The sequence below is a fragment of the Penicillium expansum genome (genome assembly GCF_000769745.1).
Source record: "Penicillium expansum strain MD-8 chromosome Unknown contig268, whole genome shotgun sequence".
Classification (NCBI taxonomy): Eukaryota; Fungi; Ascomycota; class Eurotiomycetes; order Eurotiales; family Aspergillaceae; genus Penicillium; species Penicillium expansum.
Genome location: NW_015971324.1, coordinates 143,875 through 165,456, shown reverse-complemented (window position 1 = coordinate 165,456; position 21,582 = coordinate 143,875). Strand labels below are relative to the sequence as shown.

Below are 21,582 nucleotides of genomic sequence, written 5' to 3'. Positions count from 1 at the left end.
CCCAAAAGGGTAATGGACGAACTCCTGCGCTCGGTGCGCGATATCTTTGACGGGTTCTCCAGCGATCCGACGGCACAACTACAAGAGTTGGCGAATCAAATATTTCAAAATACCTCCCGCCCGATGCGGACGCACAAGTCTATGTCGGTTGAGGAGTACTGTTCCTCTTTCACCGGTCGCAACCTCCGATGGGAGGCCCTCGGGTCTATCTTCGCTATTTGCGGAATGCAATTGGTCATTACGCTAGAAAACGACCCTGACATTATGCAGGGCTCGGATGATCCTCGAGCAAAAGACCAGTTACTAGAGCAGATGACTGTGATAAGTACAATATGCCTTGGTTTCTGTGACCAGACATCGTCGGCAAATGAATTACTGGCAATGTTGCAATACAATGATGCTATGTTGCGAACACAACAATACGGTGATTCCAGTAAGGCTTTCCCTTTCTATATAATTTGTTCTCCTATCGATTTACTGACCATATGTTAGGCTATCAAGCATGGCGTCGTTTGGGTGACTTGGTATCTACGATTTATGCAGCTGGAATACACTTAGAGACTAATGGCATCGAAAATTGTCCATTCTTTCTTCGCCAATGGCGGAGGCGCTGCTTTATTGCTGCCTTCTACATGGACAAAATGATAGCAACATTCGTTGGACGACCGCCATTGATGAATGGTCGATTCTGCACACTCGCTGCTCCATTGGATCTGAGCGATGAAGTCCTGACTGCAGGTGGGGATGTCCTTAGCAAGGCTATTTCCGAGCTAGACAGCGCCGGATGGAATACTGAAGGGAAGTTACACCCAGTAACCCCAACTCGTGTACGCTATCAGCTGGCTATCATTCGGGAAGAAACTCTTGAAGTTGTACTGGGGACTCGCGAGCAACACAATCTAATTCAGAAGTCTGAGTAAGTATATCTTCTCGTCCAATTCACATGTTTCCTTGGTGCTGACATGATCTTTGTATAACAGAGAGATTCAAGCAAAATCGCGCGCCATATGGCGATCCACTCCGGATCAACTTCGATATGACCGGCGATCGAACGACCATTACCATGATGGGTGGCTTACGATTGTCTATTTCTATCTGGATTATCTATACACTTGCTTTTTGCTTTATCGAGCAGTCGTCAAGCACACAAACACCGGGCAAGCGGATCTTTGCGACGTATCTCGTCGGGTGCTAGCCATTGTCATTCAGATTAATTCTTTCCGAACCCCAATGGTCGATCTAGATCGGCACTTTTCTTGGATCGTATGTTAGCCGCGGTTGCCATTCATGGAAGAGAAACATTTGCTAATAAATACAGGTCCTCACGTACGGCGTTCCTTCCGCCAGTGTCCTTCTCCTTGAACTCCTGCAGCAATCCCATGAGCCCGGCCCACATGCTGTTCCGCTCCCGCGCGCTGAGCTTATCCGAAACCTCAGCGTGTTTATTTCTTTCCTATCGTGGGTCGCAGGTCCCGGTCACGGCAATTACCACACCTGCAAAGAAGCCGAGAAAAAGCTGTCTCGCATCCTTGATCAACTACTCGATCCACAGCCTGTGCAGCAGCATGTGGTGGACGATGTCACAACAGGCCTCGACAACTTCCTCAATTGGTCGAACTACAATACGATCTGGGACTTCAACACCGATTATATGCCTCTTACTGAGGGCTTTGCGCCTTAAAACATTGGTCATTATATTATCGTGAAGATCATTCACAGCCAAAAATATTTATTCATCACGTCGTTGATTGCGTTATCCCGTCCCCTCAGATCGCTGGCTGGTATAGGGTCATACCATCCACAGATAATCGTTGCGGGGAGGTGTGTCGGCCACAAAATAGGCCCGATGACACAGCGGGCAATTGAAATGGTCTCCCAAGAACCACTTCTCCAAGCATTCCCGGTGGAAAACGTGCAAGCATCGCAGTTCACGGATTTCCTGTGTGCGGTCTACTTGCTCCAAACAAACGGCGCTGAAGAGAACGTCAGCCACTACTCTACCGGCAAAGCAGAGTAAACATACCAAACGAATTGTCCATCCACGGCCTCAGACAGTCCGAGATTCCCCTTCGTGGTCGTCCACCACTTCTCGAGCGTGCAAGTTGGCGAGACCTTGTCCAACTTGCGCAACCGCTCACTGGGATTTTTCCTTGAGCTCAGGAATGACTGTCTGTCCCGGCGGTTGATGATTATTGTCAGACTGGACGACACAGTTAGAATGAGATGGACTGGCATGGCTTATGTAGCATGTAACACCAACGGAGGGAATGTATCGGTGAGAATGGGGAGGGATCGGGGAGACACAAGAGATAAAACATGCAATAGGATGCAAATTATCGAATCTCACTCACATCAAACTAAGGACGATGAGTAGCACCACCCCAAGCCCGATGCCCAAGACAATCGCCATATGGTTCTTCTTCAGTTTCGTGTCTTCGGCCATCTCTCGGAGTCCAGGATTCTTTGTTGCACGAACTGGTAGTCAAAGTCGCGTCGATGAGATAGGTGTGATGGTGACCAAGGTCGAAAGCGAAATAAGAGACCGGACTCAAAGGACTTTGATGCCGTATCTGCTAGTGATCGCAAGTTAAATATGGGTGTCACAGCCCGGTCGCCGCCCCGGTTCAGGGAGTGTGATCGTAGTATAACACTAGACTAGATCTTTCCAAAAAGAAGAGAAAAAAATAAAATGAAAAGGAGCCGAAATACCAGTCAGCATCCGAGGAAGTGAGTACAGAGGTAGAGGTCCGAGAATCTGAGAATCTGAGAATCCGAGAGTCCAAGGGAGATGATAATTGTAAATGTTATGAGCAATGGGCAGGGAATATCAATTGATCTGGGGATGATCTCCATGTCCAAGCGTCAAAGCGGGGAAGAGACGTGCATCATCATACGATGCATACGATGAGCTATTATCTTTCCTCTTATTTCCTCTTTTTTGGCTTATTTGGCTCAGTTGGGTATCGAGCATCTCCCTGTCTTGGACCAATCAACAGTGTGAGATGGAAGGGATAGGCCCGGGGGCGGAATGTTGATCGGCTGGATTGTCCTTTTTACTTTCTGTTGCACGGTGATCATGGGATTCGAGATACTTGAAACATAGGTAGATGCCTTCTCATTAGTTGCCCATTACTGATCTACAATATATTAAACCTTCGTATTTCTCTTGAGATTAATCTAGGGATTCCATACATGTTCGGATTCTGCACAGATGACACTGTTTTAAACTCGGCCAAGATTAACTTCCACTGCTCCACTCCCCTACTTTATCATTGCAAGGGTTGTATTGCACTTTTGATGGACGCATTCTTCGAAGATTCTAACCGGCTGTATTTACTCTTTTCTGGTATTCTAGACTCCTACTTTATTTCACCCCAGGGCTATTAGGATCTAGACCCAAACCCAACTAGAATCTTGCTTAGGTCCCAGCTACTCCATACTGGCCCAGGAATACTATGAATAGGGGGATTAAAATGCTAGTAAATTCCAGAGAGTTACCCCGGCTCGGACCGCAGGTGCTATATGCTGCACATTGATCGTCAAGTCAGCGAAATTAAAGCTTTGGCCAACGACTAAATAATAATTAGCGAAAGGGATATACTGATCTACTACATATGTAGCTACTGATGCACAGGAGTAGTAAGCGTCGCTCAGCCGTAGATCTCTTCGAAGATAGCCACAACGTTCATGAGCACAAGATCCATATCCACGTATGAGATGGCACGAAGAGCGTTTTCATGACGATGCTGGGGTAAGAAGAGCACCTTGCATCGTCAGATGCCAGCCGTGTAACATCTACTTGCACGGTAGGCGTCGGTCGAATCAATGGAATTTCCCCAGAGTCGCATTCGGTTGGCTCTAATGTAAGTATGTATGCATGTATGCATGTATGCACTTGTTAGCAGACCTGCATCCTCTATATTCGTTGCAGGCATACTTTTCTCTTTCTTGTCTAGCAGTTGCATTTCTGGTTGGTGTCATGCATATGCATCGTCGTCACTTCTTCCTTGGTTTGCTCGGCGTGCGTCTAACGAAGAGCAAATTAATACACTCGACTTGGTACACTAGGAAGAACATGAACATCAGACCGATGACGTAGCTAGTAAAAATGCAGCGCACTTGATCATTTAGGGGCTCTGAGCAAGTTTGCATAGTGTCGCGCCGATCAAACATTGGAATGCTCCTGGTTGGATGGCAAATTTGCGGTCGAAGCGGTCTATAGTTGGTCAATCTTGTACAACATAGGAAGTCGATTACTGCTGTCGAAAGGGTCAGCATTTTTACTTATTTCTTCTGAAAGGCTGTACAAAACTAGTTCATAATATATGTGAGGTTGAATGTAGCTAACTATGTAGGCACATAAGAAAAACACGACCAATGGAACTGTGCCGCTGGCCCATGGATGAGGTGATTTTCCCCAAACTTGACCCGAAGTTTTGATTCCCCAGGGGGCGAAATAGGTACCTTCAGATCCGATCATTCCGATTTGCGACTTTTATTAAGTAGGCTGTTGACTACATTTGATGTTCTTTGCTTTTCTGAGTTAGGGTACTACTTCACCGGTGACCCACTGCGCACTAGAGGTCTTACACTTGGGCTTTACACTTGGGAGTCAAGCCATAAATGCCCTCTCATCTCCCATCTGAGAACACAAGAGAGACGGTATCTCCTTTTAATTTTAACAGATTCACATCCCTTGCCAAAAAAAATCTTCCGAGAGATCACATTCCACCACGTGCAAGTCTTCCTCGTGGGGTCACGTGAGGGCGCGTCACCACGCGTTGGACGCTCATATGGAGATCAGGTGAAATAAGGCAAAGAAGGCAAATGGCATAGAGCAATCTTCTGTGTGTTGAATCCGAGGGGGATTTCAAATATGACTGTATTGAACGCGAGGACACGCTTCACGCTTCACGCAGGTAACTGTATAGACTACTGCAACCTCATACCAAGTGTGGGCCCAAACCAATCTACCAGCCCAACGCGTCAATATAGACAAATACAAAAGTAGCATTCAGAGGACTCAAATCGATGTACGGAGTAGGTAATTTAGACTTAAAAAGGATATCAAATCAAATTAAAGAAATAAATCGTATGTGCAAGTACCAAGTACCTCGGAGGAGCACTTTGTTACTAGCGCGGGCCACGTTCTTTCTACTCCGCGTCCACACCGCGACGCGATTTGATACCGTTTTCTGCATGCCAGCCTCACGGCTTTTTTCATCTTCTGTCTCTGGTCTTTTTTTTATTGATCTGGTGATTTGGTGTTCGTGTTTATTCCTCTCTACCCTCCCAACCCCTCCATGCTCTCTTAGGTATCATGTCTGATCCGGAGCCTTCGGTGGCGATCTCATCCTCGCCCTCTCTCCCGGCCACCGACTCCAATCCTCTTAACTACGCTTTCCTCGTCCATTCACAAAAAACCCTCACACAGAACCTTCCTCCTCGTGTCGACAATAAACTATTAGCCCGCCAGAAGCGACGTCGAACTAGGTATGCTATTATGGTTGCGGTCCATACTATGAACGCGTCAATTAACCCGATATGAACTATTTTACAGTCCGGAGGATCACGCAATCCTCGAATCCGAGTACCAGCAAAACCCCAAACCAGACAAAGCAGCCCGCACGAGTATCGTGAATCGCGTCTCACTCGGCGAGAAAGAGGTCCAAGTATGCGATGCCAAGAGTTCACGCACAAAAACCACTTCTAACTGGCTCAACAGATTTGGTTCCAAAATCGCCGCCAGAACGATCGTCGGAAATCCAAACCCCTCCAGCCTCACGAATTACTCGCCCCGCGGTCGGGCATGGTCGATTCATCGGGTCAGCCTTTCAGTGATGATAACGCGTCGACGGAGCCGGGGTCTTCGAGTGGGGCAGAGCAGTTTGACATCAACGATCACCGCGAGGAAATGGCACCAAAACCATGGCACGGGGGACTGTTACATTTTTCAGATGACTCGGACCCGGTAACTGAAGATAAAGATGAACATGAGCTTCCACAGAGCACTCAAACAAGCGTCGCGACAGAGGCTGCTGGGGAAACTCCGCCCACCACACAGGAAGAGTTTTCCCAACTGGTGAATGACCACTCCGAAGACTCTCTACTGCAGGTACCAAAAAGAAAACGTTCGGTGTCGGATATCCGGGGCGAGGGAGAATATGAGCAGCAGGCAGCGATCACACAAAACATACAAACCACACCTACCAAGTCACCCCCATCGCTGCGCTTGTCGATGTCCTTTGATGGAGAGGCTTTGCTGCGCAAAGAGGGCGAGCTAACGCCGTCTCCGCCCAAGGGCCGCAATGCCTTGCGCATCGCGATGTCATCGGATGGAAAGGCAGTAATCCGCGGAGAGAACGAACCATCACCGTCCAAGAACCGCGTGGCGATGTTCTCAGTTCGCCGAACAAAGATGTCAAGCCTGCGACGTAGCAGCAGCGCCGTCTTCCCAGCCACGCCGCGGGCAGGTGTGGCCGAGAAAGATCGTGCTTTCGGTCGCTCTCGTGATCCACGAAACTGGGAATCATTCTGTGACACGGACGCAAGAAGTGCCTTATCAACACCAACCAGCGGGCCGAACGGCTCTCCGGGTCTCTTCCAGTCTCGCAGCCAGCGCTCATTACCTCGGAGTGCCTCAGGGCGACACGGTCTCGCTGTCCACGGCGACCCAAACACGCCAATCTCTCAGTCCATGGGAGAGAAGAGGCGGAAGCTCGCCCGCACTGTTTCATCTTTAGGGCGACTGGAGACGGGCCGAAATAAGGCGAATATGAACCCATCCAAGCTGTCTAAGCCTCTATTTTCCAAATCTGGCAAGCTGGATCTGGAGCAAGACCCCGGTGACTCTGATAAGGAGAACTGGGCTCCAGGCACACGATCGACAAATATTCGTCGTCGCAACACTTCACACATCCCACGACCGGTCCTCCGCGACGCTAACCGTAATCGCGGTCTCGGCATCTCGACCAACGGCAAACGCAATCGACCACTCCAGACCGGCTCACAGGGTAAAGCCCCGCCAGAACTCAGTGCAGAAGTCTCAGCTTTCATGGCCGGTGGGTCGGGGGATAGTCAAGAAGATGACCTGGACTGCGTGCAGGGTCTCCTGTCGTTGAGCCAGGGGGCCTGGCGATAAGGAAGGGATGTATGATACCTCAACATTCCGAAGCGCCATTGCATGTCATCTTTGCATCTGTTTATTTTTCATTTCCTTTGTGATACTGATTTTCCTATGTTCGGAGCCCTGATGTATTTTTTCTTCTATTTTTATTGTCGTCTTCATGATGTGTGCTTGCAAGCGGTCATTGCCACTGTCACGTGAACCCTGTCCATGATATACTTTTTATTCGGGCCTGTTCTTTTTTTTCTTCTTCTGTGCATCTCTTATGCATATGGATCTATATGGTTCTTTATCTTTCGTCTATGATGCTTTACTCGGTGGACGTGTCTGGTCCTCCTGGCCTGCCGTTTGATGGGGGGTTTGAGTGAACAAATGTGGAAAAAGCTCCCAAGAAAGATACTAATCCTTGAATGAATCCAACGACCTTAAATACCTTACTTAAGTATGAATGAAAATGTTCGACTTGCTGGGTCCATTGTATAATCGACACACCTCGTTAGTTTTACACACGTAGAGTAACTATCTTTCTACTACCTACCTGGGTTTCCAAGGTATAGTTCTTCAAGCAAGAACCACCTAAACCCACAACACCAATAGCCAAATATTTGCCAATTCCTCATCTAATAAGTATAAATACAATCCTGCTCCTCTTCTAATTCAAGCCCCATCCCCAGCTGAAGGCAAAGAATCATCCTTGATCCCCATCCCCCCAATCCCAGCCTCACGACAAACCAACCTCGCAACCCTCTCCCCACTCCAAAATGCACCAGTAGTAGTCCCAAGCGCCACAAACGGCGCTGTATGTTCACCAGCAAACCAAAGTCCCCTAACCGGCCCAATCCCATCCCCAGACCTCAGAACCTCAACATCCACATCCGCCTCCTGGATCCCAACCTGGAAATTACAATACGACCCATTCCCAGCAAACACATCCTTCTGCCACTGCGTAGCAAGCAGCGCCACTGGCACGCAATCCGGATGCTCCGCGCTGTACCCGGGGAGTCGAGAGTAGAAGGGGCGCATTGTTTCGATTAGGGTATCTCTGTATTCAGATGATGAGGGATCTAGCTTCGAAATGCGGTTGATTATCTCTGCACCGCCGTCGCCGTATGTGTAGAAGAGAAGGGTCGGGTGGGCGTGTGGTTCTGGGAGGGAGGCGAGCGAGACGAATTCTTGGTTCCATTCTAGGTGTGCTGGGTGGGGTGTGTAGGATGGGTCGAGAAATTGGGCGAAGACGGTGTTGGTTGTTGAGGTATTGGTTTTGTCGGTGTGCCAGAAGGCGCGCGGGAACGTCACGTAGACTTTTTCCAATCGGCCGTATGAGATGTTTTTGATTGCTTGTTCGAAACGGGGTGGGAGTGCCGGCGTGAACGCCGAGGTGTTTTGCTTCAACCAGCCCAATGGGCAGGTTACGACTACTTGGTCGAAGTCGTATGTTGTTCCTGTCGCTGTTGTTACGGTTACTTGGTGCTTTGTTTGCGATTGGTTGTTGCGAGGTGGCGCTTTGATGCTTGTGATGGGTTCGTTGAGGCGGATGTCAGCTTTTGCGACGGCGGTTTTGGCGACGTGCTCTAATATGCGCTTGTATGTAGATGCCACAATGAAGTTGCCTTGATGGATGTTAGAAAGTCTGATATGTAACCGGGATGATTTGAAGACACATACTCCCATCAACGCATTCTTCCAGACGGAAGAATCTCAAGCTCTGCTTGTCGGCTTGATCGCCGACATATGCACCCCAGAGCCTACAGGCATCGAGACACAGCTGTTTCTCTTCATCTGAGAAATTGGTTTGCTGGACTCGTTCGCAGAAGAAATCGAAAAGACTTGTCTCGGCGGGAATGCTTTCTCCATGCTGATTGCTGTATTTGAAAGCTTCTGATATGGTATTCCATACAAAGTCCTGGACTTGAGCCGCCACTTCGTCGTTGATTGGGTGGCCGTCTCGCGAGTAGGAGACATGCCTTCCACCCTCGGGGTCATACATCACAGTCCCCGTTTCTTCCGCTATGGTCATGATAGGGTTCTCCCCCGCACCATGAATCCAATTAGGGCCTCTGAATTGAGCATTAGTTGAGATATACTTTCCAAGTCATAGTCATGCGGGCGTACATACAGATCCACTGCATGACCTCCAACTGTTGATTGGTGCACCTAATCGACGAAAAAGTTAAACCCGACTTGACTCTCGCGGTTCTACTCCCGGGTAGAAGGAAGACATACTCTCCCACCAATGCGATCTCTTGCTTCTAGGATTGTTACTCGGGCCCCGTTTTGGATGAGGATGTCGGCGCAGCGGAGGCCTGAAATGCCTGCGCCGATGACGCCGATATGGGGACTTGAAGCCATGCCGTGATTTCAAAAATCAATTTAAGATATGCGATTGATATAGTGGCAAAATGAGATAAGATGGGTATGGAAGGTTTGACGATGAAGTGAAGATTTTGGATTCATCGGATGATTGGTTACCGTTATCCACACCTGCCTCGGGATGTCCTTATCAATTGCCAGTCTACATCGTGGGTTACAATAGATCTACTCACTTTACAATAGATTATTTTGGGGCTGAAGGCCCAATTGCATTGATAAAGCGATTCTGAAAGACATCGCATTGAAGATGCCGGGTCAAATAAACGGCAAAATCAGAAAGGGAAAAAAAACAGAGCTCAGTTATGACCAGCATAATAGATACAAAAAGAAACCATGCGCCTGCTTGAACCTGCTAAGCCGCTAGAAGCGGGTACAGGTTTAAGACCACTGTCACTACCGTACAACTCCACGAAAGCGCTTTTTGAAACGAAAAACCGGACTGCGAAGAATATGTACGAGCCGGAGGTAATGGAAGGGTATCAAGGAAAGTCAGAGAAAGGAACAAAGCGCCACTGAGAGTAAAAAAAAGCCGATAACAAGTAGTGGAGATCAACTCCACCACGAGACAAATGTGGGAGCACAAGGGGTGCTTGGTTGTGGTAGACGAGGCGGGGAGATCCGGTGGACTCGTATTCGACTGGGAAACACTCTTCAGTCTTCCCAAATGGTCTCCAGGTCGAGATCCTGCCGTCGCTCGGCACCACAGACACTCCATCGCTTGCGCTTATCGCTCCGAGCTACATATCCGCCCGATCCCCCGCGCATCGTAGTGAATGAGTTGGGCGCATCGGATGCGCCGCGCCGTCGGTTGGCAGAAGTTGCCTCGTCAGCTGCATCAGCCGCGGCTTTCAACTGCGCGATCCGCTCCTCTTCAAGGGCCTCATTCTCAGCGTCAGGGATGTCGGGGATTGTTTCCAGTGAGGAAATGCTGGGGCTTCGGGAGCGAAGGCTGGTCGGGGTTGAGGGGACGGAAATGGAGGAAACGGAGCCCGAAGGGTTGGGGTAAGATTCGTTGTATTTGGAGCCCAGAATGGGCGAGGAATGCAAGGAGGGGCTGATAGGGGTCTGGAAAGGAAGGGGTGAAGTCGGACGTAGGCGACCGATGCGGGGGAAAGTCTGCGGCATCAGGATAGGAGATGAGGCTGGCTGTGACGGCAATTTGGGAATGGTTTCTAATTCAGCATGTTCGGAGATGGTTTCTGAGATGTTGAGGGACCCCATGCGGTCGATGTAATCGTCAGGGCGCATTTGCAGGGGATATCGTTTCGTGTCGACTGGTGCCCCGCGGCCATTGACGAAAATATAACGACCCTGGGAGTCCAGCCCTGGGGAGGAATAAGCGCGCGTCATAGACGGCATGCCCGGGATTCCAGCCAGTGATCGAGATCGGAGATGCGATCGGGCCAAAGGGGATCGTGTCCGGGGTGGTGCCTGTGAAAAACCGATCATGACGTCCTCCTTACCCTCGGGAACAACCCCGGAGTTGGTCCCACGGCGCATCTCTTCAGGTCGTGACTCCATGATGTGTAAAGAAATAACAGAGGGAAAAAAGGGGGTATGCGAGATTTACCCTCGCATCATGGCATAGAGTAAATGAGGAGACTCTTGGACCTGCCAAGTGAAAGGAAAACAGATGTTCCTGGGAGAAAATGGTGAGGTTAAGGATGTGGAAAAGGAAAAAAAAAAAAGGTTGACAGGAGAAGCCAAGGCCCAGAATGTCAACGTTCAACGTGAGGATCGTCGATCTCTTTGAGCCTCTTGGCCTTTTTTTTTTTTTTCTCTTCAACTCCTTTTTCCATTCATTTTGTCTACTCTGTAGATAATGTAGTATTTAGTATGGATCTCAACCCACTCTTGTTTTTGGTCCTATCGGATAGTAACTATTCTTGGCTCTCTCTTATCATCTATTAACATCTATTCACATCCATCTACATCCATGGATATTGGTCAGAAGTATGTCATTTAGCCTATATATATACTTTGAGCCGAGATATATATGACTTTCTATCGGGATAAAAGATCCGATTATAAACTGGTGACTTCATGAATGACATTCTCATGTCTTTTTGCACGTCTTTTTAGCTATCTTTCTATATTTCTCTCTATGATGTCTTTTTACAATGTTTTTTTTCTTGATATTATAATCATTAGCTATGAAGGTACCACCCGATTATGTAGCTGTGGCGGGCTTATATCTACGATTTAGATATAGGCCAATGATAATGTATAACTAGGGACCAGGCTGAGTGAGTAGGATATTGATGGCCACGTTCTGTCAAATCGTTTAAGGCTAAGACATACCTGCCTCCACGTGGTAATCCATGGGAAAGGGTTTATGTTGAATGTCGTAGATATGATGAATGATGGTATAGGATCGATTTAACCAGCTCCGAACATTCATCTATCACTTAATTTTTTAATGGTATCCCTAAACAGTGAAAACAAAATGCCCAGGCTTAATTCTTCTCAAAATGTTGTCCCTAATGGGGATCTGGATGATCTATGTACGAATATATTGTTTTTTACATCGACGGTGCAACTTTCGAGCAGGACTACCTCAACCCTGACGAAATTCCAATCTCGTTCATTCATATATCATTCTAACCGGAGAAACACGCCCTGATTGTCAATATGAAAACGATCGCCCACAACGTGGGGACTTCTGCCCTCACTAGCGCTTTTACGTATGCTTTACAAACTATGAAATTAGACCACGCCCTTCTCCATTACTCTGGCTCAACAATTGCTCTCCCCAATGAAACAACGGAGCCGGATAGCGTTTGGGACCCGACGAGAGCGCCCCCAGGCCACCCCAAGAGGCCTACGGTGATCTTAGAAATTACTCTGTCAGGATCCTATGCGAGACTCAGCCGCGATGTCGAGATGTGGGTTGATCCAGCTAGAGGCAATGTGAGAGTTGCTTTGGCCATGAAAATTAATCGAAGAGAGCCTCTCGTCAAACTCGAACGGTATGAATGGAACGCAGCGAGCCAGGAATCTCGACGGACACAGGCAATAGTCATGAAGAAAAGTAAGGGGCAAGTTACAATTTTTGGGGCTCCCCTTATCATCCACTTCGATATTCTTTTCGAGAGAACGCCTAAACCGACCAATAGAGATATCGGAATCAATCAGGCAGCTCTGCGACAAATCGCAGGTGATATTTGGTGTGCTCAGAATTTTGAGTAAGGCTCCAATTGGCCTTTGATCCTGTGTGGTCTGCATCTTTTTCCCTTAGATTAGATACAAGTAAGGTGTAAACAAGACTGAAGTGAGACTAGAGTGAGAGTAGCACAGGATAGCGGCGGCTGCGGCGCTATATGAATTTCTCTTGCATTGGAATCCTTGCTCGACTTAGCTAGTCGGTGGGGAAGGTATATTCGATTCGAACAGCTCCAAATATTCCGTTTTTTTTTGCTAGGTGTAGATGGACAAGATACCAAGAACTAAGTAATTCAAGGCAATTTTAGTGTCAACCCCAGGATTTCTGGCAGCTCCAGATGGCGCCAACCAGATACATCGAATGTAATATAATTCCTCCAAATTACCTATTAGACAGTATAAAAAAGGCCAAGTCAATGGCATATAAACAAAAGAAAGAAAAAAGAGCGACAGGGATATCTCTAGAGTTCGTCTATTCCTCGCCCTCCTTGCACTTGGATATGTTCTTGCGGACATAGGTCTCCCGCACCAAATCACCTTCATGCTTGAACACCACCCACTCACCCATACCATACTGCTCCGGTGCAACACGTATACCACGACCACCACCACCAACAATCACATTACCAGGACGGTATTTGGGATCCGCCTGCATACGCCGGATAGCAGAAACGTGGATCTCAGCATCAAGCGGAACATCCCGTACCTCGCCACGAGGCAACGGCCAGCTAATCGGCTTCCACGACCCATCCGGCTGCAGATCCATACGACGGAACGGCAACCATTCCATAATGCGCCACGTAATAACCGACATACTAGGAATACCTTGGTTGAACATCAGACAATCATGCAGCAGGCCCTTTGTACTGGAGGTATGCAGCGCATGCCAGAAGTCACGACTGGCAGCAGTGCGCTCCTTCTCATCAGGCATAGACCGGAAAGCATTATCGTTTTCAGCATGAGGCTCAACGCACCGATTCGGCCGCCGGGTATTAATCTCTTCCCGGATGGGACTATAATCACCGTCGTACTCCTCCAGACATTGGAACTGCTTCATCTTTCGCTCATCCAACTCAAGTCCAGCCTTTTGCGCCTCCTGTGTCATCCACACGAGCGGCGCGTGGCTGAGCGCCCATGACTCGCCTTCCGAGAGCGTCCACCCGCCGCCGATGTCTGCGTGGCAGCCTGGGAACCAGACTTCGTGGATGTCTTGGTCGTCTTCGTCGTCGCTTGAATCGATCTCTACGATGGGAATTTGCACGGAAAGCGTGTTGGAGTGCACGCTGTGGAAGGACTCTCTGCTTCGCACTGAGTGGAGATCATCCATTGATGCTTTGGGAACAGCAAGTCTGCGTCTGGGAGAGGGTGCGCGGTATTTGTTATGCTGCATTGTCCCGCGTTCGCTACCGGCGCGGGAAGGCGGTTGTGAGGATGTGTGTGAAGCTTGGTTATGCGAGCCGCGGCGCCCGGCATGGTAGTATGTCTCTCCAGTACTGGGCTCATATCTAGGAGTAGTGAATTCAGGCCTGGCCTTCTCTTCATCCTGCTCTTCCTCCTCAGGGTTGTCATTGACCCGAATGGCAGGAACGTTGTCTGGGGTTTCCTCCTCAGACTTCTCCTTGTGATCCTGGTGGAAGAGGTGCAGATGGTTTGTGGGCAAATGGGGGCGACGGCGGTGTTTCTTCTTTTCCTTTGGACGCGCCCCAGAGATCAGATCTTGGCGGAACTTCGCGCGGCGCTCGTCAATACCCACGGCATGACGAATCACCTTGGCCGAGCTGCGTGCCGTGTAGGGGAACTTGGTGCGCTGCATCCATGCTGACTCGAAGCGCGGCACACTGTTGACGGTGTCGAATAGACCCATGAAACGGATACGCGAGATAGGACGACTGAACGTCTCACGGAAGGCCTTCATGTATGCGAAGAGCTTCTTCTTTTCTTCGCGCTCTTCTTCCGAATCATCAGACCGCTGCTGCCACTTGGCGAATGTCTTCCATGCAAAGCGGACTAGCTCCTCGTTTCCTGCTTCGAGGAGACCGATATAGTCCAGCATCTCTGCTAGAAATCGCGCGATGTATGAACCACGACTAAACCCGATGAAGAAGATCTCATCTCCAGGGGAATAGTATCGCATGAGGAACTTGTATCCACCCATCACATGCTCGTCAAAGGAAGACCCGACCGCCGAGTCCTTGGCCTTTTGATAGGCGGACTTGATACGTTGAATTCGGCCATGGCTAGTCAGCGACTTTGAGGTCACATATGTGCCAATGCCTGGCTGATAGTAATGGTACTGGTGACTTTTGCTGCGGTCAAGCATCTGCGACTTCTTAGCACGGGCTCAAACGCTTGGCTCGCAGTCCTACTTACGCGAAAGATCTTGAGCACATTGCTATCCGACTCGTCACCAGCGAATTTGTTTCCGGTACCATCAAAGCAAAGCACAAACTGCTTCGGCATGCCGGACAGGCCTTGGTGTTCATAAGCCATGATGCTAGCAAATGACAATATGGTCGGTCAGCAAAAAAAATAAGGTCGCAAGTTCAGGCACACCTGATAAGACCTGAAGGGGGCTATATACGAGAGAGGGGAAAAGCTCAAGCTTGGAATGACGATTTTATGCAGCTGGGTACAGCCAGCATTACACGAATCAGCGTTCTACATCGGCCCCAGCAGAGAAGGGGGTTGGCAGGATAAGAATCTCCAATCCACTAGCCGATCGCTGCAGGTTTGTGAAAATAATACGGAGTACGGAGCACATAGTACGTCAAACCGAAGCGGGCTGACGGGCGGGCCCCCCAGACTTGGCACATTCCTATCACAACATAGGCCTTTTGTTTTGACTTTTGGGGTCCGTTTCTGTTTCTGTAAATGACCGGTGACTTGCGTGCAGGTGCAGGTTACACGAAACGCTACTTAGGTCTAACGGAAGTGCATTTCACCCAATGGCTACGCATCGGTAATCATTGCTGGATATGCGAGATTGTTGTGAACCAGGCTGAACCTGACTCGAGAAATTCTGCACGAGGGATACGGGCTGCACGGACTGGACCTGGATAGCGTGTGAATTTGGAATTTCTGTGAGAGCTGAACAGAGACCAAAAGAGAGACGAGCAGATTCTACTCTTTGCCACTCCATTCGCGAGTAGTCATTGGCCCTATGAGTTTTTGGGAGGAAGTGATGCTAGGTGGTGTTCGGGACATTATTGTCGATCGTTCTCCACATAGGCTGGGAGAGCTTTCAATGATTCAGGAGGTGTAAGGGGTGAGAGGGGGCGTTCATTGAGAGTGTTCCGCGGCATTGGCTCGGTCTTGAGCGATCGGGTCTAACTAAGGCGCTAGTTTGCTATAGCGCTGGTATCGATCGATACGCATTGGTCGTTCATGGTCCTTCACGGCCCAGGGCCGCGACCCACTGGTGGACCTATCTTTGCTGCCATTTCAAAGTCAGGCTTGAGAAAGTTTCTGAAGGTGTCACTGTTATCACAATGATTATATATAATACGACCTTGGAAGTCTGATCACATCTGGGATGGTTGGCTATATGGAGATCCACGAGTTATCCCATGTGGAACTGTTCCAAGCTGAAAAGGATTGTCAATACCCGAAGGGGAAGAAGAGTGGGACTTCTAGCCTGCTCTTCATATCCCGAAAAAAAAAGGAAGCCAACGGACTATCCGGATATACGGCTGAACAAGGGACCTTTATGAATTGGCAGCTGATCTGAGATCCAGGCGATATTATGCATAGATTATCCTATCCACGGGTTATGCGGGAGTGGCCATGTCCCCGGACAATGGTTGATCCGTGGTTCGTCATAACCGAAAACCGAACTATGAGGAAACATCATCTCTAACAGGAAACACTCATATCTTGAGGATCTTTATTCTTTCAAAGAAAAGGGGGGATTTCCCAATTTCGCGTGGAAACTCCCGTTCTACCGAGAAAAACGCCACGAGGCTAGTGAAATAGACAAAAAATAAGACCCTGAAAGTGGATGAGCCGAGATGAATTAGATTTTGAATAATTGACAATGACTGGCAGATTCAGCTACCAATGACAGACGATACAATGTGGTTCGTGCAAGTTAAAGCGGCCCGTTCGCCACTTAAAATCCATAGTAAGCGGGTGACCAGGTGGGTCTGCGACGATCAACACCAAACGAAAAAATTTGCATGGACAGGTCTGTTTCTCTATCACATTTAGGACCTTCCTTGCATCCCAAGTCCTACCAAGTACGGAGTATGGAGGAGCACCAGCACATATTCTACACAACATCACCCTGATTGGAGCAAATTTTGGAACAAAAGTATGACAGCACTCCAGCCAGCCACCGACTAAATTGGGATTTCTTTTTCGTAAATGCAGGACAAAAGTCCAAACATCTTTCCCCACTTGATGTCGATTTAGTTCGATCTTTAGATCCTTTTGCATTTCTGTAGGATATCAGCTCGTACACATACATCTTAGTGTACACCGCCGATTATAGTCCGGTATTACAGCATTCAGCATTTTCACGGCCATTGGTCTGTTATCCGATTTCTCTTCTGAAGCTGGTGATGTACTCCGTATAGATCTAGATTTGTTTGCTTCTCAGCTCAACTCCGGGATGTGCCATGCATGCCACTCAGCCTTGGCCATATTATATTATTTTGGATCGTATGATTCCCACCTGGCGAGTACATTCGGGTATTCTGTACGGAGTACACAAACCAGAACAGACATCCCCCTTTCTTAGGTATCCAAAGCCATAAATGACGATCAGTTACTATATTCAGACACTTCATCATCGAGAGTCCACTATAGAGTCCCCACTTGGGAATTGAGCTTGTACCATGCGGGGCTGGGATATTTGTTACAGAGACTAGGTTCAGGCGAGAGAAAAGAGATCGACCAATTGCTCTCCATCGAATCAAATGCTGTCACAGTCAATCAACTATTGGCGATAACAAATCCGCTACTTCTGGGACGCTCCACAGTCCTGCAGCTGACTTGCGTCGCCCGCGCAGCTCGTTTTAAAGAGCACCGTCGAGCTTTTGATTTATTTCCCCCTGATCTGGCACCTGGTAGCCACTTTATTTTCCTTCTTTTAATTTCATTCCTCCTCTTGAATTGTTTGTGTCATTATTCTGCACAATGTTGAGGAGAATCTCTACCCAATTCAAGCGGTCTAAGGACCCCAAGGATTCTAAGGATACCAAGGACTCCAATGGTGACACCGAGCCTAAGACCACAGACAAGAGCAGCAAGCGCGCCTCTAAGGTATCACCTACTCGCAAGTCCACATCTACTAAGGAGGAAAACCATGTCGTGAAGCGTGCCGAGGTCGTTGCTGTATTCGAGAAGTATGCACAAGCAATTCACGCTTCGAATGAGCCATTGCCCAACCAAACCAGTGATGGCGCCTACTTGAAGCATGACAAGTCGTCCGGTCTCATCAATGACATCAAGTCTTTGGGATTCCGCGATATCAACACAGTCAAAGACTTGATTGCGAGCAAAACCTCCGGTGAACTTGTTGATGACAAGACCTATTTGATGGAGCGCATAATCCAGATGGTTGCAGATTTGCCCGGTAACTCCAAGAACCGTACCGAGCTCACTAGTGTATTCTTGGATGAGCTATGGAACTCAATTCCTCACCCTCCTCTCTCGTGAGAAATCCCCAATTGGAGACTTCTGTTTTGCAATTTCGCGCTAACGATGTGAATAGTTACATGGGAGACGAGTACAAGTACCGCTCCGCCGATGGCTCTAACAACAACCCTACTCTCCCGTGGCTGGGAGCTGCTAATACCCCATACTGCCGCACCATTGCTCCCCTGACCATCCAGCCCAGTGGATTGCCCGACGCTGGTCTGATTTTTGATACCCTCTTCGCTCGTCAGGAATTCACCCCACACCCGAACAAGGTCTCCAGTGTTTTCTTTGACTGGGCCTCTCTTATTATTCACGGTAGGCCAATTCCATTAAAAGTTACAATTCAGGCGCTAATAAACTATTTCCGTACATAGATATCTTCCAGACCGACTACCGCCAACAGCACTTGAACAAGACCTCAGCCTACCTTGACTTGTCCATCTTGTATGGTGATATCCAGGAGCAACAGGATCTGATCCGTTCCCACCAGGACGGAAGACTGAAGCCCGATTGCTTCTCTGAAGGTCGTCTGCAGGCCCTTCCTGCTGCCTGTGGTGTTCTGCTGGTTATGCTGAACCGTTTCCACAACCACATTGTTACCCAGTTGGCTGAGATCAACGAGAATGGTCGCTTCAGCAAGCCCCGCCCTGGTCTGTCCGAGGAGGACACCAAGAAAGCCTGGGCTAAGCGTGATGAAGACCTGTTCCAGACTGGTCGTCTTATTACTTGCGGTCTGTACATCAACATCACTCTGTATGATTACCTGCGCACCATTGTCAACTTGAACCGCACCAACTCCACCTGGTGCTTGGATCCCCGTGCCCAGGTTGAGAAGGCCGGTGCCACTCCTTCCGGTCTCGGCAACCAGTGCTCTGTCGAGTTCAACTTGGCCTACCGTTGGCACTCGGCCATCAGTCAGGGTGACGAGAAGTGGATTGAGCAGATCTACTATGACCTTATGGGCAAGCCTGCCGAGGAAGTCACAATGCCTGAGCTACTGATGGGTATGAAGAAGGTTGAGGGTTTGCTCGAGGCTGACCCCTCCAAGCGTACCTTCGCCCGCCTGAAGCGTAACGAAGAAGGATACTTCGATGATGGAGAGCTTGTAAACATTTTGACTCATGCCACCGAAGACGTGGCCAGCTCTTTCGGTCCCCGAAACGTCCCCAAGGCCATGCGCTCTATCGAGATTCTCGGTATCGAGGCTTCGCGTAGATGGAATGTCGGTTCTCTCAACGAATTCCGTAAGCACTTCGGTCTGAAGGCTTACGAGACTTTCGAGGAGGTCAACTCCAACCCCGAGATTGCTAATACTCTCCGTCACCTCTACGATCATCCCGATTATATTGAGCTGTACCCCGGTATCGTCACCGAGGAGGCCAAGGAGCCCATGATCCCTGGTGTCGGTATCGCCCCGACTTACACCATTTCCCGTGCTGTACTGTCTGATGCCGTTGCTCTTGTCCGTGGTGACCGTCACTATACCATTGACTACAACCCCCGTAACCTGACCAACTGGGGTTACAACGAGTGCCGCTACGATCTCAACGTCAACCAGGGTTGTATCTTCTATAAGCTGGCCACACGCGCCTTCCCTAACCACTACAAGCCTGACTCTATCTACGCCCACTACCCCATGACCATCCCCAGCGAGAACCGCAACATCATGAAGGACCTGGGCCGTGAGCAGGATTACTCCTGGGACAGGCCTGCCTTCATTGAGCCTCGTGTCAACCTGGCCTCTCACCAGAATGCCAAGCTTCTCCTCGAGAACCAGAGGGACTTCCGTCCCAGCTGGGCCCGCTCCATGTCTGAGCTTTTCGGTAAGGGCGAGTTCGATACCAAGCAGCGCGAGGCTATCGGCAAGGCTCTCAACACCGAGGAGTTCCCCAAGCTCGTCAAAACCTTCTACGAAGACATCACTGAGCGTTTGATTGCCGAGAAGGGTGGCCAGCTGGGCAAGATCAACCAGGTCGATATCACTCGCGATGTCGGCAACCTAGCCCACGTCCACTTCGCCTCTACTATCTTCGGCGTTCCCCTGAAGACCGAGCAGAACCCGCATGGTCTCTTCACTGAGCATGAGATGTACATGATCCTTTCCACCATCTTCTCCGCGCTCTTCTTCGATGTCGACGCTCCTCGCTCGTACGCCCTGAACCGCGCCGCCTCCGCCGTCTCCACCCAGCTCGGACAGGTCGTTGAGGCCACCGTCAAGGCTGACACCAACAGCGGTCTCTTCTCCGGCATCAGGGACAGCTTCCGCCCGCACGACAATGCCCTCCGCGAGTTTGGAACAGAAGCTATCCGCCGCATGAAGGAGGCCGGCTCCAGTGCCTCCGACATCACCTGGTCCGCAATCGTCCCGACGATCGTCGGCCTGGTCCCCAGCCAGGGCCAGGTCTTCACCCAGATCATCGAGTTCTACACCGCGCCCGAGAACAAGGCCCACCTGGCTGAGATCAACAGCCTCGCCAAGACAGACTCCGCCGAATCGGACGAGAAGCTGTACCGCTACTGTCTGGAGGCTATTCGTCTGAACGGCACCTTCGGTGCCCTCCGTGAGGCCAAGGAAGCTGTCACCGTCGAGGAAGATGGCAAGACCTACACTATCCAGCCCGGTCAGCAGGTCTTTGCCTCCTTCAACCAGGCCAACCACGACCCTAGCGTCTTCCCCGAGCCCACCCGTGTTAATCTTAACCGTCCTCTCGACTCATATATTAACCACGGCCAGGGTCCCACCACCGGCTTCGGTGAGCAGATCACTAAGATCGCTCTCGTTGCTATGCTGCGTGTTGTCGGTCGTCTGCAGGGTCTCCGTCGTGCTCCCGGTGCCCAGGGCCAGCTTCAGAAGATCCCCCAGGAGGGTGGTTACCACGTTTACCTCCGCGGTGACGGAACCGCTTACTTCCCCTTCCCTATGTCGCTTAAGCTGCACTGGGATGGTCCATTTGAGCAGAAGAAGGCTCCATCTTCCTAAGAGTGTCTCTTTTGGAATTTGTTAGGTGAAGCTGCCTATATCAAAATGTGGACATGCCATGTTATGTGGAGGTAACTAACTTTGGGTCGGCTATGATTATATGCCTTGTTTTTTTTGACTGTTTTGTTTTCGACGAACTGGTTGTTGCCAGGATATCCAGAAATTGTTGAAGCTTTGTTTATAGCAGTGTAATGTATAGTCCATGAATAATTTACTGGTTTTATTTTGCCTTTTGAGTGCAACTTGGTAGAGTAGCACAGAGAACATCTCGAAAAATCCAATCAACTTTGGAAAGATCATTGCA

At 49.4% G+C, this 21,582-nt stretch overlaps 8 protein-coding genes across 8 annotated transcripts; 4 read left to right on the top strand and 4 right to left on the bottom strand.

Annotated features, from left to right (window-relative positions):
* Window positions 1–12: 12 nt before the first annotated feature.
* Window positions 13–1,681, top strand: PEX2_077640 (putative C6 transcription factor; the record flags this gene model as incomplete). Its single annotated transcript, XM_016745034.1, has 4 exons — window positions 13–433; window positions 493–916; window positions 981–1,263; window positions 1,319–1,681. The coding sequence occupies 4 exons, from the start codon at window positions 13–15 to the stop codon at window positions 1,679–1,681; spliced, it is 1,491 nt and encodes a 496-aa protein (XP_016597952.1).
* Window positions 1,682–1,789: 108 nt separating this feature from the next.
* Window positions 1,790–2,443, bottom strand: PEX2_077630 (putative RING finger domain protein; the record flags this gene model as incomplete). The annotated part of the gene is made up of 3 exons (XM_016745033.1): window positions 1,790–1,973; window positions 2,024–2,200; window positions 2,352–2,443. The coding sequence occupies 3 exons, from the start codon at window positions 2,441–2,443 to the stop codon at window positions 1,790–1,792; spliced, it is 453 nt and encodes a 150-aa protein (XP_016597951.1).
* Window positions 2,444–5,320: 2,877 nt separating this feature from the next.
* On the top strand, window positions 5,321–7,141 carry PEX2_077620 (homeobox domain-containing protein; the record flags this gene model as incomplete). The annotated part of the gene is made up of 3 exons (XM_016745032.1): window positions 5,321–5,493; window positions 5,561–5,672; window positions 5,726–7,141. The coding sequence occupies 3 exons, from the start codon at window positions 5,321–5,323 to the stop codon at window positions 7,139–7,141; spliced, it is 1,701 nt and encodes a 566-aa protein (XP_016597950.1).
* Window positions 7,142–7,783: 642 nt separating this feature from the next.
* PEX2_077610 (flavin monoamine oxidase family protein) lies at window positions 7,784–9,475 on the bottom strand (the record flags this gene model as incomplete). Its single annotated transcript, XM_016745031.1, has 4 exons — window positions 7,784–8,736; window positions 8,792–9,183; window positions 9,243–9,280; window positions 9,350–9,475. 4 exons carry the CDS (start codon window positions 9,473–9,475, stop codon window positions 7,784–7,786), a joined length of 1,509 nt encoding a protein of 502 aa, XP_016597949.1.
* A 672-nt stretch (window positions 9,476–10,147) lies between these two features.
* PEX2_077600 (uncharacterized protein) lies at window positions 10,148–11,017 on the bottom strand (the record flags this gene model as incomplete). Its single annotated transcript, XM_016745030.1, has 1 exon — window positions 10,148–11,017. The coding sequence occupies one exon, from the start codon at window positions 11,015–11,017 to the stop codon at window positions 10,148–10,150; it is 870 nt and encodes a 289-aa protein (XP_016597948.1).
* A 2,113-nt stretch (window positions 11,018–13,130) lies between these two features.
* On the bottom strand, window positions 13,131–15,148 carry PEX2_077590 (T6SS phospholipase effector Tle1-like catalytic domain-containing protein; the record flags this gene model as incomplete). The annotated part of the gene is made up of 2 exons (XM_016745029.1): window positions 13,131–14,978; window positions 15,029–15,148. 2 exons carry the CDS (start codon window positions 15,146–15,148, stop codon window positions 13,131–13,133), a joined length of 1,968 nt encoding a protein of 655 aa, XP_016597947.1.
* A 118-nt stretch (window positions 15,149–15,266) lies between these two features.
* PEX2_077580 (uncharacterized protein) lies at window positions 15,267–15,533 on the top strand (the record flags this gene model as incomplete). The annotated part of the gene is made up of 1 exon (XM_016745028.1): window positions 15,267–15,533. The coding sequence occupies one exon, from the start codon at window positions 15,267–15,269 to the stop codon at window positions 15,531–15,533; it is 267 nt and encodes an 88-aa protein (XP_016597946.1).
* Window positions 15,534–17,794: 2,261 nt separating this feature from the next.
* Window positions 17,795–21,278, top strand: PEX2_077570 (peroxidase/cytochrome P450 family protein; the record flags this gene model as incomplete). Its single annotated transcript, XM_016745027.1, has 3 exons — window positions 17,795–18,312; window positions 18,372–18,613; window positions 18,673–21,278. The coding sequence occupies 3 exons, from the start codon at window positions 17,795–17,797 to the stop codon at window positions 21,276–21,278; spliced, it is 3,366 nt and encodes a 1,121-aa protein (XP_016597945.1).
* Between the last annotated feature and the right edge of the window lie 304 nt (window positions 21,279–21,582).